Source organism: Mixophyes fleayi, chromosome 2 (assembly GCF_038048845.1).
Source record: "Mixophyes fleayi isolate aMixFle1 chromosome 2, aMixFle1.hap1, whole genome shotgun sequence".
Classification (NCBI taxonomy): domain Eukaryota; kingdom Metazoa; phylum Chordata; class Amphibia; order Anura; family Limnodynastidae; genus Mixophyes; species Mixophyes fleayi.
The window spans coordinates 360,524,613-360,540,895 of record NC_134403.1 but is presented as its reverse complement, the minus strand read 5'-3'; the positions used below and the strand labels follow the sequence as shown (position 1 = coordinate 360,540,895).

General features: G+C 40.4%; 1 protein-coding gene across 4 annotated transcripts in view; it reads left to right on the top strand.

The window, feature by feature from the left end:
• ERG (ETS transcription factor ERG) overlaps window positions 1-15,466 on the top strand; it is a 214,650-nt gene extending 199,184 nt beyond the window's left edge. For 3 of the 4 annotated variants that reach the window (XM_075197249.1, XM_075197250.1, XM_075197248.1), the window contains 6 exons: window positions 87-167; window positions 2,318-2,389; window positions 5,745-5,807; window positions 7,049-7,102; window positions 8,086-8,133; window positions 10,460-15,466. In XM_075197249.1, the coding sequence (XP_075053350.1) occupies window positions 87-167; window positions 2,318-2,389; window positions 5,745-5,807; window positions 7,049-7,102; window positions 8,086-8,133; window positions 10,460-10,980 (839 nt within the window). In that variant the 3' untranslated portion in view covers window positions 10,981-15,466. The remainder of the gene's footprint in view (window positions 1-86; window positions 168-2,317; window positions 2,390-5,744; window positions 5,808-7,048; window positions 7,103-8,085; window positions 8,134-10,459) is intronic. The other variant, XM_075197251.1, reaches the window with a different exon arrangement.
• Window positions 15,467-16,283: the final 817 nt, after the last annotated feature.

Genomic DNA, 16,283 nt, shown 5'->3' with positions numbered 1-16,283 from the left:
CGTTTTTCAAAGTTCTAGCTGACCTTTAAGACCTCTCAATTTTCCATTTTTTTTTCAATTTGGTGTTGCTTTGTTTTGTTTTGTAGCTCCTCTTCCACATTTGACTTCAGATGATGTTGATAAGGCCTTACAAAACTCGCCACGATTAATGCATGCTAGAAATACAGGTAATACAGGCACCATCGCCAGTTCTGTGAGTCTGTTGGATTAAAAAAGAAAATTTAGAATTGTTGCATTGTTGCTGTTACAATTTCATGTGTTATTTAAACATAGTTTTCAAAATTTTGCCTGAATTTTGGTACAATTTCAAGACACCAATAAATAAAAAATGCTCTTACATTTGCTTAACTATCAAAAGGCATAATAAAATAACTTTTTTTTGAAATGATTTATTTAATTGCCAAATGTAGTGTGTCATAAATTAATCTATTCCTTTTAACAATAAATATATCTGAATATTTTCATTCTCTGTTAGAAGTGAACACCTATTGTTCTTGACTTAATATGTATATTTTAATCTCTTTAGTGGTAATAAAAGCACTCTTTAACGGAGCAATGCCACTGAAAGTAAAATTATAAATAAATAAGTATGGGGTAATTTAATAACAGAGACATTCCAGAGGAATCGCTTCCGCACCAAAACATATAATATGGAGCACAACGTTTACTGTTTACAAACACTTTTATTATGTCACCTTATTGCAACTTTTTTTTTACCTACAAATACTGCAAATTGGAGCCTTATATATTTTAAATAACTCATACATTAAGGGAACATTGGAGTACCATTTGTTTCAAGCAACTTTACATTTCAATATATTATTTAAATTTTTTAATATGCACATATTAAAGCTAATTCCCAACTGCCTGTTTTCGGTAGGACACCCTGATTTGCTGGCCTCAAAGGGGGGTGGGGGCTTAACAGAAAAGTGAGTGGAGCTTTACAATATGTACTTTTAGGGGTGGGGTTAGGGTGTAATGGGGTTGTGGCTTATTTTGTCCTGCTTTCCGGATTCTAAATGTTGGGAGGAATGTCAAAGTGTTTATGCTAAGAAATGAAAGAAAATTGCCCAATTACCACCTTGTCTGAGGTTGTGTAGAAGTCTGGCTACTTTGTATGATGAAATAGGCTCTCAGCACACCTCCTGAACAAGGAAAGGTTTAACAACGTCCAATCTCCACCAAAAATCTTGGGTCTGATTCATTAGTGATCTTTTCTGCCATTTTTTGCTTATCTTAAGCAAATCCACTCTGTGCATGCCCAGAAAAGGGAGATGAGAAGCAAAATCCACTGCGTAAGTGAAGAATTTCTTAAGTTAAGATGAAAATCCATCTTAACTTCACTCTTATCTCCCCGCTTCTTCTTAAAATAAGCATCTTAACCTTTGCACAAGATAAAATCACTAATGAATCAGGCCCCTTGTCTCTACCTTCCCTGCAGAATCCCCATGCATTAATACACCCAAGGCCGGCAATACATGATAAGCCCAGTAAACGCGGCAGGAGGACATCGTAATTACCAGGTCTCTACCCTGTAGGTAGCAGAGCAGGCATCGGAAAAAGCACAGTGGTATTAGGAAGTTTCGCGTGCGCAGTGAAACCACTTTTGAGCATGTATCGTACGGTGCCCAAGAGGCTTCACGCACATGCACCAACTACAGGCCGGGGGGAGCCAGAGCTTTCAGCACAGATCCTGACTACATATAACACTCATTTTCCATATAGAGTCCCTATTAACTCATTTATAGCAGATCCTCCCATTCTATGGAGAAAAGTGCAATCAACACCATCATACCACGGCAATGGACATACGTCCCAATAAAACTGGTGTAACTGCGTGGCTTAACATAATAGGAAGACCTTGGCTTTGCGATTCTACATTTTTCCGCATCCATAAATCAATCTTGTTATACTGTCTTACCATCCCTCATCCTTTGTCTCCTCTAGATATAGGCACTGCGTTCACTTTTGAAGAAATTCTAAACATTTGTCAGTAAAAATGGTGTCTGTTAGTAAATTTCATACGTTGGCTGCAAAAAATCTTTATCAGTATTTTTGTGTTTTGTAAATAAGTTAGTTAATAAAATGTAGGTCCACTTAAAACAAGCTTGCTACATAATTAGTTTTTCCAATATACATTAATATTATCCTAGGACTCCTTGGGCAAACACATTATGAATCGGCTATAAACCCATAATATGGTGATTAAATAATGACATATATGTATAAGACTTTGCAAACCAATACATTGTTTGAAAGCTACAGTGTTGCATGTAAAGTAGATGGCTCATGTTGGTAATGTTGTAATTTTCTGTAGGAGGTGCAACTTTTATATTCCCAAACACATCTGTTTATCCTGAAGCCACCCAGAGGATCACCAACAGACCAGGTATGGATTACATGTTTATGTTATAGGTGTATGAGAATTGTGTATGGTACAGTTTTTAAAAAGGTCAATCAGAGAAACAAATAGTCGCATTATTGTAAACATCAAACTCTCTTCTATACAAACATATATCAGATTATTAATACTATTCATATATCGCCAACATATTACACAGCACTATGTTTAATCATTCGCATCAGTCCTTGCCACAGTGGAGCCTACAGTCACATTTCTCTAACACACAAACACACGCGAGTCGGTCAACTTTGACAGAAGACAACTAACCTGTCAAACAAACTTCTTTAACATATATTTTTTTTCATTAGAAAGGCATCTTATGATTTCAAAATACCACATTGAGTTTCCTTGTCAACATTTTTCTATATATGACTGTAAAGAAAAATGTTGACAAGGAAACTCCATGTTGTATTTTGAATTCATATGATGCCTTCTAATGAAAATATATATATATATATATATTAAAGTTGTTTCTGACCTATCTAATTTTAGCTGATAAATATGTCCCACAACTTTATGCCTTCATTAATCACAGCAACAGAATTTAAAGAACATATCTTGGCCGGCAGCCACATGTAGTGTTTTCTATTTTGTGAATATGCAGGCTGCTTGCTCAGTAATTTTGCTGGTTCCGAGTGGATTGATAGGCTGTATTCTCAGTGATGTCACTGGCTCCTACTAAATGGATAGGCTGCATTCTCAGTGATGTCACTGGTTCCTAGTGAATGAACAGGCTGCATTCTCAGTGATGCCATTGGTTCCTAGTGAATGGATAGGCTGCATTCTCAGTGATGCCATTGGTTCCTGGTGAATGGATAGGCTGTATTCTCAGTGATGTCACTGGTTCCTACTAAATGGATAGGCTGCATTCTCAGTGATGCCATTGGTTCCTAGTGAATGAACAGGCTGCATTCTCAGTGATGCCATTGGTTCCTAGTGAATGGATAGGCTGCATTCTCAGTGATGTCACTGGTTCCTAGTGAATGGATAGGCTGCATTCTCAGTGATGCCATTGGTTCCTAGTGAATGAACAGGCTGCATTCTCAGTGATGCCATTGGTTCCTAGTGAATGGATAGGCTGCATTCTCAGTAATGCCATTGGTTCCTAGTTAATGGATAGGCTGCATTCTCAGTGATGCCATTGGTTCCTAGTTAATGGATAGGCTGCATTCTCAGTGATGTCACTGGTTCCTAGTGAATGGATAGGCTGCATTCCCAGTGATGTTACTTGTTCCTAGTGAATGGATAGGCTACATTCTCAGTGATGTCTCTCTGCTGCCTGGGCATTACCTTCGACTCCTCCCTCTCCATTGCCCCCCACATTCAATCTCTCGCCCAATCTCTGCTTCCAACTGCACAACTTCGCCTTCGGCCCTTCCTATCTCACAATGTCACTAAAACCATTATGCATGCATTATCCAACTTGAATACTGTTACCTTCTCCTCACCAGCCTCCCTCTCACCCACTTGCCCCCCTCAAGTCTATAATCAATGCAGCTGTAAGACTCATCTTTCTCTCCCGCCGCTCCTCTTCTCCCTCACCTTACACTGGCTCCCCTTCCCCTAGCAGCAGCAGCTATTTATGTAGCGCCACAAATTCTGCAGCGCTGTACAGAGAACTCATTCACATCAGTTCCTGCCCCATTGGAGCGTGCAGTCTAAATTCCCTAACACATACACACACAGACTAGTGTCAATTTGATAGCAGCCAGTTAACCTACCAGTATGTTTTTGGAGTGTGGGAGAAAACTGGAGCACCCGGAGGAAACCAACGCAAACACGAGGAGAATATACAAAATCCACACAGATAAGACCATGGTCAGGAATCAAATTCATGACCCCGGTGCTGTGAGGCAGAAGTGGTAACCACTAAGCCACTGTGCTTAGTGGTTAGCACTACAAACTGCTCACCCTCTCCTACAAGACCCTCTCTCAATCCACTGCCCCAGATATCTCCGACCTCCACTCCATTCACACTCCATCCCGTTCCCTGTGATCGGCCAATGAACGTCGCCTCTCCTCCACTCTGATCACCTCATCCCACTCAAGAATCCAAAACTTCTCCCTGGCTGCCCCCCTCCACTGGAACGACCTCCCACGCTGCATCCGACTGTCACCTAATCTGTGCTTCTTCAAAGGGCACTTAAAACTCATCCATTCCTCAAAGCCTACCAGCCATCCACCTAACCTTTTCTCTATGCTTGATCTCATCACCTCTGTTCCCCTGTCCCGCTTCTCTCTCCTCTTTCGATTGATGCCCTTGTGCCTGCTGTCTGTATGACCTCCCATTAGGATGTAAGCTCTAACGACCAGGGCCCTCTTCCCTCCTGTCTCTCTACCTATTGTTCTCCTCCAACTCCACTGTGCAAGCTAAGTTTGGAGCTATTGAAATACTGGCATTTTTTTTTACTGTTCTGTACTGTTTTACCCTGTATGGTCCACTGTCTGTCTTCTGTACGGCATTGCGGAAATCTTGTGGCACCCTATAAATATGGGATAATAATAATAATAATAATGTCACTGGTCCCCACTAAATGGTTAGGTCGCGTTCTTAATGATGTCTTAGTAAATGGATAGGCTGCATTCTCAGTGATGTCACTGGTTCCTAGTAAATGGATAGGCTGCATTCTCGGTGATGTCACTGGTTCCTAGTAAATGGATAGGCTGCATTCTCGGTGATGTCACTGGTTCCTAGTGAATGGATAGGCTGCATTCTCAGTGATGTCACTGGTTCCTAGTGAATGGATAGGCTGCATTCTCAGTGATGTCACTGTTTTGTAGTGAATGGATAGGATGCTTTCTCAGTGATGTCACTGGTTCCTAGTGATTGGATAGGCTGCATTCTCAGTGATGTCGCTGGTTCCTAGTGAATGGATAGGCTGCACTCTCAGTGATGTCACTGGTTCCTAGTGAATGGATAGGCTGCACTCTCAGTGATGTCACTGGTTCCTAGTGAATGGATAGGCTGCATTCTCAGTGATGTCACTGGTTCCTAGTGACTGGATAGGCTGCATTCTCAGTGATGTCACTGGTTCCTAGTGAATGGACAGGCTGTATTCTGAGTGGTGTCACTGGTTCCTAGTAAATGGATAGGCTGCATTCTAAGTGATGTCACTATTTTGTAGTGAATAAATAGGCTTCATTCCCAGTGATGTCACTAGTTCCTAGTGAATGGACAGGCTGCATTCTCAGTGATGTCACTGGTTCCTAGTGAATGGATAGGATGCACTCTCTGTTTTCTTTGTAGATATATCCTTTCAATGTATCAGTCTTTGCTTTCTGGCAGTATAATTGGTACAAATTTCAAATGAATATATATAAATATATATTCCCTCTGCAGATTTACCATATGAACCAACAAGGAGATCTGCATGGACAAATCACCCCACACCCCAGTCAAAAGGTAAGTGATATCATCCAGCTGTGAGACTGTCCTCTCATATGTGGTCTGCTCATTCTATGAAAGCCACGTATGAGAACTCTGTTAAATACACCATAAATCTCAATTCATAGAGAGGAACTATAATAAAGTGGAGGAAGCAGAAAGTGGAGGCAAACTAAGCCTTGTTAGTTGAGTGTGGGAGGGGGGCAGGTTTATCTTTAAATATTCAATATAGGTCAACATCTCTTTTAAAAATAACAAATTTTACTCACAAAACTGCTTATATGACTGTTCAACGTATTCACAATGTGGCAGATCTGACGGTCATTTTCAGCTTCACCCATTTTAAATATCACTTTTTTGTTTTGATATTATTAAATGTTATATTAGATGTTTGTTAATATGAAGAATAAATGTCTAAAAAAAAATCTAGTTTGCCCCCCCACCCCCAACTAACAGAAACTTGGAGGTCTCCCTGCATCCACAACCAGCAGAATGGGAGGTTCATACAGCGCTGTGTCAGTCACTAACTGCACCTCGGCCCAGTCGGTTCTTATATACACTGGACCTGGTGCAGAGGGGGATATACGCCAGTTTGCTCAGCGTTTCTTACACTAAACCGTTCTGTGCGTGTCCCGAAAATGGGTGCAGACATGTGCGCCTATGTAGATTTGCATAATTCTGACACTTACGCCCGCCTGTTGCACCTTGAGAGTAAGTAGGCGATAAGAAGTGGTGTTCGAAAGCAGGCAGAGTACAATAAAGGCGTGTTGACGCTAATGCAGCTCATGCAGAAACAGGAGGCGTATCGTGGACACCAGCACAGATACTCACTGATGATTGTCATAATGAGGCGCATATGCCGCTGATGCTCGAGATGTGTACGGCTCTGTATATGCGGAAACACTCCACGTAGCAACCGACCCTGCTCCAGCCCCAGTGTGTTTACATTAGATCTGTTCCTAGTTATAGAAAAGCCGTCACAGCCCTGGTAAGGGAGAGTTCTCCCAGAAATTGACATTGAACTTACACAGTTCTACTAGATGGGGGATGGAGGGGTTTGTTAGGTAAAAAAAATGATTTGCTTTGTAGAGTGTCCCTGTAAGATGTTCCCATAAAGAGCATTGCTGCCTTCCTCTCATTGTACTTACACATGCAGTTGAAAGAAAAATGTGTTCATCAGACAACCTCATGGTGTTCACTGACTATTAATTTTACTTGGGTAACTTGTTTATGATTCAATAAAAATTTATGCCTTTCAGCCTCTCAACCACCTACTGCAGTGCCCAAAACGGAGGACCCGAGACCCCAACTAGGTAGGTATACACTGTCATGTGATATGAAATTATATATCATCAACATTGTCCTCAGAACTGTACAGTGAGACAAAAGGCTAGATTTACTAAACTGCGGGTTTGAAAAAGTGGAGATGTTGCCTATAGCAACCAATCAGATTCTAGCTGTCATTTAATTAGTGCATTCTACAAATTGACAGCTAGAATCTGATTGGTTGCCATAGGCAACATCTCCACTTTTTCAATCCCGCAGTTTAGTAAATATACCCCAAAGTCAGGGCCATCGGACCTTGCACCTGTGGAGCTTACAATTTAAGTTCCGTAAGCCAGGTACACAAACATTAAGGGCGAGTATAGTCGGGAACCAACCGACCTACCTGTCTTTGAGGAAACCAGGGCACCTGGAAACAGTCAATACAGGTAGAATCTAGTGCCCTGCATTGAAATAATCCCACACTGTAGCAATGTTAACTTGCCACCTGTTTTCCTTCTTAAATTACTGAAAGTAAATAACACAGTTCTAATTGTCTAAAGCCCTATATTATAAAGTTTATTTAATAACGTGTCACCAGGACATGTAATGTAACCCATAGCAACCAAAAATATTCTCTCTTCTTTTAAACATATATATATGTGATAACAAGAGTTAATCTACAATCTTAAAAAGCATTTTCTATCAATAGTCTCAAGTCTCAGATTTATTTCCTTTGTACTTGTACCACCTCAAATCCATTTAAAATGATTTCATCCAATCCCCACTTGCTCAATTCATTTCTATTAGTTCCTCCTTATAGACCACTGGTAACACAGAGAAGCCAGGTGACTACCTTGGATCCTATTCAATGTAGCCTTTGGACTAGATTAGAAGTTGCTGTATGTTTTTCTGTTTTTTTGTTGTTGTATGATATTGTTTTTTTATTGTAGTGCAGGACAATTATTTATCAAGCTCTTGAGCCACCATATAAAGTAAAATATCCATTAATTCTATTTCTTTCTGATTTTAGATCCTTATCAAATTCTCGGGCCAACAAGTAGTCGTCTTGCAAATCCAGGTAAGGAGACAAAACAAATCTAGAGCATTTATACAAGTATGACAGGGGAAGCAGGGGGTGCAAAAGAGCAGAGTGGGATGATCTTCTGGACCTTGCATGCTCAGAAGAGGCTCCATGCTGCTTTTAGGAGGCTAGAGCAGCCTCTGCCCAAATCTTGTATTATATATTAGTTCCCTGATTTCGGGGATAGTTGCCTATAAAGGAAATGGAAGAGCTGAAGAATACAGCTACTAAAAACTTTAGATGTCTTTATATATTTAATAATTGCATTTTGTGTTTATGTAAATGTTGCATTCTGACATTTTTTATGTATTAGGTTTGTGTGTTTGCTTTTATCACTCCAACATACTCGTACTAACTCAGGAAAACACTGTACATTTAAGTGAGCCTTCTCCACACTCAGTCCTCAAACTACTGTACGTTCACTGACCTTCTTCCTTGGTAACCTTCATTTTACACCCATTATTCCTCCAATCCTGTGCTCACCTTGACATCCTCCACCAGTAGAATCATTCTCCTTTGCTCCTCTACTTGCACTCGTAACCTCAACCTCTGATGGCCAATTACAATCACACACAGACTCTGCTCACTCAGGTGGACTTTACCACATCAGTACCTGTACTCTATTCTCTACACTGTTCTGCTCACTTACCTTCTCCCTCACAAACTTATACCTCCTTTCTGTGATGATTCCGCATTCCACTATCTCCACAAGCAACGTTCCTCTTCCTCAATTCATACATTACTTTGCAATCTACTTTTCTGAGACTGCATTTGTATCTAGTCATGTAGCCCTAAGGACATTCCCCTCCAGTATGATGCCACCCTGCTACCCTCTTTTACTACAGCCTACTACCTTTTACCTGTGTTACACTCCCTTTTCTGGCCTGGTCAACTCTCTCCTTGCAATTCTTATTCTTCCTGATAGGCTGCTTGACACGTCTCTTTCCAAACACTACCATTGTTTCCACTTCCTCAAATAATATGTCCAACCCAATGATCACAACACCTAGCTTCACTACAGATAACAACTGCTGTGGCTCATTATTAGACCTGTACCCTTCTACTCTGTTGACCATCCCACCTCCTTGGCAACACTATGTGCTTCTCCAGACTGACAACGTTCCATCTATATTAGCTGACTCTCTTCCCGTAACTCTGTTTGTGTTCCTCTGGAAACATAATCCTATACCTGTACATCCCTGCAGGCTCCTCCTCCCTCCTGGTTACCTAAACATTCAGTGTACTATAAATTTAAATATTTCCTATACATTTCTCCAGTCAACAATGTTGGATATTCAGAGTGGATACTCCATGTTTAAGAGCTCCCTCATATCCATTTCTCCCATGGCGAAGCCTATAACCAAAACTCTACATGCCTTGGAGTCAGTAAAAGAATGTCAATAGAAATTGTTAACATTGCTTGACTAATAGAAGTGGGCTATCAGTCATTGTGTAACGATACTGGTGGTATTATTTGAAGCCCAATAGCCGAGTTGATATCCAGCAGGTAGTCAGACATTTGCCGGGTCGGTACACAAGAGGATGGTCAGGCGTTTGCCAGGTCGGTACACAAGAGGGTAGTCAGGCGTTTGCCGGGTCGGTACACAAGCAGGGTAGTCAGACGTTTGCAGAGTCGGTACACAAGCAGGGTAGTCAGACGTTTGCAGAGTTGGTACACAAGCAGGGTAGTCAGACGTTTGCCAGGTCGGTACACAAGCAGGTTAGTCAGACGTTTGTCGGGTCGGTACACAAGCAGGGTAGTCAGACGTTTGCTAGGTTGGTACACAAGCAGGGTAGTCAGACGTTTGTTGGGTTGGTACACAAGCAGGGTAGTCAGACTTTTGTCGGGTCGGTACACAAGCAGGGTAGTCAGACGTTTGACAGGGTGGTACACAAGCGGGTAGTCAGACGTTTGCCAGGTTGGTACACAAGCAGGGTAGTCCCGAATGCAAGGAAGTGCAGCAAGTAGAATGAGCTGAGCAGGCAGAATACTGAAGCACATGTCTGATCCAGGAAGTGCCTATTATAGGTCCAAACAGGAAACAGGATCCAAGATGGTTTCCCCTTGATGCTATTCTGGCCATCTTGGATAAGGGCAAATCTAAAGGCAAGTTACCAATGCAGAGACCTCTAGTAGTCGGAGGTGCAAATATCAAAGTAATTCCTTACACATTGAGAGGGAGGGAAATATGAAAAACATCATCTGGCATGATGTCTCATTCGATGAAAGCAACATTAGGTCCGCTCTTAGGTCAATATTAACATGAATTTTAAAAATCTCAAACGTTTCTTTTTCTTTACTGTGCACCCATTCTCTTTTTAGGTAGTGGACAAATTCAGCTCTGGCAGTTTCTCCTGGAACTTCTCTCAGACAGTTCAAACTCTAATTGCATCACTTGGGAAGGAACCAACGGAGAGTTTAAGATGACCGACCCGGATGAAGTAGCGAGACGTTGGGGAGAAAGGAAGAGCAAACCCAACATGAACTACGACAAGCTCAGCCGTGCACTGCGTTACTACTACGACAAAAATATTATGACTAAAGTCCATGGCAAGCGCTATGCTTATAAGTTTGACTTTCACGGGATTGCTCAGGCCCTCCAACCTCACCCACCAGAATCATCAATGTACAAATACCCCTCTGAACTTCCCTATATGGGTTCTTATCATGCACACCCCCAGAAGATGAACTTTGTCGCCCCTCACCCTCCGGCTTTACCTGTGACGTCATCCAGCTTCTTTGCAGCTCCAAACCCCTACTGGAATTCGCCAACCGGAAGTATTTATCCAAACACGCGGCTTCCGGCCAGCCATATGTCTTCTCATCTTGGAAGTTACTACTAACTCTTAAGAAAAGACTTCACTATGGAATATCATTTGCAAGCAACTCTTCTAGGAGATCATGACGAGTTACCCGTGCCTTTTATAATAGGTGCATGAAAAAGGGAAATGTGCCAAAAAAATACTTTTTTGTAGAGGTTAGGGATGAAAAAAATTTACTAACGAAGTTCAGATGCTAATGATGCAATATAGGATGTCATCAACGCATTGGACCAATACGTGTTTTAGGCTATTAGTTGAAGCCTTTGAAGGAATGACTTAAAACAGTGGTGAATAATAAACTTTTATAGAAACAAAAAAAACAAAAACTATATACAAAAACAACACAGGCTACCAGCATATATTTTGTAGAACAAACTACCTGTATTTAAGTATAAAAAAACCAAAGAAACAGGATCATTGAACTGAAAAAATAAATAGTGTCAATGACGCAATATCATGGCTAAAATTTGACAACATTTCACTTGGTGGGGGGAAAAAAAATTGTCGGAAAACTGTGAAAACTTCCTACATTCCTTGATGTATTTGAACAAGAAGTTTGAGCCATTTTGTGGAACCAAGAACGTGTTTGGAAGGAATTTTATACTGGAAGGTTTAGATGGCAAATACAGAAAGAGAAACGCGTGTGGCGCACAGAAGAAAGGTTCTGTTTCGCGTTAAAAGCTATTGAAACGATGGAAGATTTGACAATACGGGGAATTAACAAACATGTTATGAGACTTGCTTGAGATATGTTAACAGTATTATATAATATCACAACCAGTGTTATCGAAGGAAAAACCATGATCAAAGGGATATAGTATAGATTAGAATAATTATCTGTAACAATATAAAACTGGAATTGTCTGATATTTAAAGGAATATTCAGGACCTCACTTATAAAGTGCAGTATACAACACCCTACATTTTCTTCAGAGATGCAGTGGCTGATGTTAGAGAAGGGGGAATCTTAAATCTCATTTTTTTATATACATCTATGTAATATTTAGGACCAATCACATTCATACTCATATAGAATGCAGAATTTTGATACAATTTTACTGAAGAAAGCTGTATTATAGTTCACGTGGAACTATTGCTAAGTGTACCGTATTTTCTAATGTGTTGCACATGGCAACATTAAGAATTTAATCTGGCACTGATGTTTTAAGCAATACTTGGTGGGATCCTACAGAGGCCTTCTCCAATTTCACTGCTAATGCTCTCAGGGTGGAATTTATACACGATGCTTTTATCTACTAGAGGGAGATTGGATTGAATATAAAATAAGTTCCCTCCTTGTTAAAAATCTGAAATCTATTGGTTTTTCTACTGTGTGTTTTTCTTATAAGCAGGCGCCAGTTTTATTTGAGTCGCGAACGCTGTGCGTTCGTCAGGTTGAAGTATACAAGTCAATGGTATTTTTCATTTTTATATAATTATATAACTTATGCATTTATACACTACGAGTTGAGCTCGGCCAAACAACAGAAACAAAGAAGGGACATTTAAAAAAAAAACAAAAAAATGAAACAAAAAAAAATAGAAAACAAACATATTGTGGCCTTGAATTTAAACTCTGTATGCTTTAAGTTTACAGTATCAACTATTAGAACTTAGGATGCAGTTTGCATGCAATACATTAAGCTTGGCCTAGCATGGCAATTCAGATTTAGATAGTTGTCAGCATTATGCATTTTTATATGTGACTAGCACCTCAATTCTCTTAAACACGTATCTGTGGCATTTGGGTATTTGAGATCAGATTTTTTTTTACTCTTTTTTTTTTTTTGCCTAAATCCACTTTTAGCAAATTATAGGAGCCCCCAAAACTGATGTTGCGTTTCTCTTATATCATAAATTTATTTCAAAGATAAATGTTAAGCCATGTTCATCAAAAATAGTTAAGAAACTAAAGTACAATTGTTTTCATTACCTCTAGGTCCAAACTCAGGCTCCGTCTTCATACGTATTAAGAACGATGGGGCAGCCATATTTGAATACCTAGCACAAGTAAGCTTTGGCAAAATGTTTCCTATATATTTATAGGAAGCTTCAATAGGTAAATAGAAGTTCCCTCTGTATAGAAAGGGAACTAAAAGTATTTGTTTATTTGAAGCACTGAGGGTTTCAAGGTTTGTATAAACTTGAAGACGGGTGTACTATTATAGTATTACATACCTCCTAGCATTTTGGTAGGTTACCTCAGGACAGGGGGCATGCTACGGCCCCTCGGGGGTGGGACCACACCATTATGTGGTTGTGGCCACACCTCGGGGGTGTGCCTAACGCTTTTTAAGCGATAATCTGTACCGTTTTCCCCTCCGCTCCAAACACTTTCATTGCGCACCGGAGATACTTTCCCACCCGCTGGACAAAGCTGTCCTGATTGAGATGGTTGGGAGGTATGGTATTTAAAAAACAAGGCTTCTGATTAGCCATTGGCCGAAATGTGTAACTTGGTTAAGATTGTTTGTCTTCAAATTGTTCTCAAATGCCCAAAAAATTGTAATTGACAGCATTTACTTTATCCCTTTTTATCCATTTTTCAACCCGGTTGCAACAGATGGCCCACATATTCTATATAAACGGCCCTACACTGATTGGTGAAACTGTGTTTTTAAAAGTATAAATTAATCTAAACGTTACTTCTTTAGATAAATGTTATTTAGAAAGAAAAACAAAAACACACATTAGTGCTCATATTACTGACACTGAATTTAACAGTGAACCACAGCAACCAATCAGCAATTAGCTTTTATCTGCCTAGTGCAAGTTAGACAGTGAAAGCTTGCGTCTAATTGGCTGCTACGGATCAGTGCACATTTTGCACCTAAATGCAATGCTTGGAAATGAATCCTAATGAATTTATTAGTATTATTGTTTTAATTTTAAACAACGGGACCAGATAGTCACAAATGTCTATAAATTATATTTCCTAGGGGATTATGAGGAAATGGTTTGGTGCAAAGCTAGCTGTTATAACAGAAGCCATTCCTGTTACCAGCCTTATAACATTATATATCGATAACACATCTGCCCAATAACAGTGAATGGTTTGTTTTATGTAAATTAACTTACAACGCACAGTTCAACGAATAGCATAAGTTTACCATGTATTTTTGCCTTGTTTGTAAAATAAGTACCAAACAGGTCCAATCCCTAGGACAAATATGTAGTACTTTTTACACATTTTAATCAATGATTGAACTAACAATTAATTTTGTGCAATTGTCGTTTACTTTGTATAATTGTTTAAGCCCACTAGTTGGGACCAAATTATTGCAATATTGCATTAAGCCTATGAGGATCTCAGCTCACACAATGTCTTACGTTATGTCCTACTTGGCCGGTGTTATCAGTTGGACAGCCTGAGAGATAGCTGTACACAGAGATGGGGTGTCTTGTGTTGTGCCGATCACAATGTTTGCGTTTTACCTTGCACCTGGCGCGTTTTACAGCTCGATCTCGGGGTCAAACGGATAGTGCCATTTGCCCAACTAAGTTATGCTCCTTCTGTATATTGTAATGTATGAAAAGAATTTGTGCCTTTCACCCCGGACACAATAAAGTTCATTCACAAAGGCGCCAAAAATGCGGCCCGCAGCGCATTTCATGTTTTTTGACGCGTCTGGCTTTATGGGAGTCACCAGGGTTAAGCTAGGCACAATGGCGCTCCAAATTTTTTTGCTATCACATGTAAAAACAAGATTTTATTTTATTTGGCAGGGACTATTTAAAAGAGATTCAAGGAAAGTAGCTTAAGGAGACCGTTCATTGTTTAGATTACTTAGAACAAAATAATTTGGTTTTTACATGTCTTTGGATGTGGCAAAGATTCAGCCTCATCCTATAGTTTCAATGTCCCAGGCTCACTTATACGGAAAGTGCATTTTAGCTGCAATTTGACCAATGTATTAAAAGTATTGAAATGTACATAGTGACACATGTAAGAAAGGCAATCCCAATCTCACGGTTAATTTAAGACATACATGAGGCAAAACCAACAAAAATGGTAAAATTTATATTAAGTTAGAGAAGGGGGTGGGCCTAAAGTGTTAGTAGGGCGGGCTTTAAAGTTTTTGCTCCTCCCCCCATGCACATTTCTGGAACCTGAATTCTGTGAACCAAGCAGGCGCATTTACCCCATTCCAGAAGCTGATATGTGAGAACTCACCTGTGCGCGAGGCAGAGAAATTGGCACATTCAATAAAAAGCGCTGCAGGGGTGCATTTTTTTCCCCCCGGTTTGTAAATGAGACCCACTGTGTATTGAAAAAAAAAACAAAGTGTACCTTCTTTGTTTTTATGGACCACTACATTTGTACGTACTATGTAACAAGGGTTCGTTAAGTTTTTAACCGAGACCTAACACTAATCAGAGATTTGTTGCAATTACGGCAGCTTTTTAGATGTTTCAGAGAATAAAAATAAAACTTTGTCTAAAACAGCAGTACTAATTATTATTTAAGTAATTCAATTATCTAAACCAATAAAATCATCAACATAAATGTGGCTGGCTGTTATTTATTTTATTTTGCATTGCGTGTGTAACCCCCTGTCACCCTGTATGGAAGACGGAGTGCGCATGGATAGGTAATGCACCCCCTCACCTCGGCCCTGGCTGGCTCTTGGGATCCCCGTAGGATGTATCCAGGCTCACTCACTCAGATGCTATGTCTCTCAGTCATACCGTTATATTCTGAGGTAATGCATTATTTTCCCCATGACCGACCTCTCCTCTCTACCATACAGCCACATTCTAAGATAATTTCCCCTCAAATCTGTCCCATTTCACTTGTATTCTCTCTGTCATGTACTTTGGCCCCATGTGGCAGCAGGCCAAGGACCTGCTTCACAGATTGCCGGGGAGGGGGGGGGGGTGTATCCTCCTCCCCTCTGTCCCAGGTACTTGGCTGTCACTCTCTCACCCAAGGTTGCCAACTCTGGAATGAAAAACAAGCAACCGCTAAGTGAAAAACAAGCCCAAAACAACTATCAATATAATATTAATAGTACTGGGATCTGCAGCAGTTTCTGCAGTTAAAGTGACTAAAGATGAAGATTTAGGAGTTATAGCTGCACTTTAGGGGGTTTGCTTTCCCTGTACCAGTGGCGCACGCAGGGGGGGTTTCTGGGTCTTCAGAACCCACCCCCCCTCCGCTAAAAAGTGCCCTACATATCGGCACTGTAGTATACAGCAGCCGCGGCGCTGTCTAAGAAGCGTCCGCGGCGGTGCTGTATTGTATACAGCGGCAGGTCTCTAGGAATCCACCGTGCGCCCCTGTGTACACTACAATATATGCCGAGCTTTACACTATAATTACA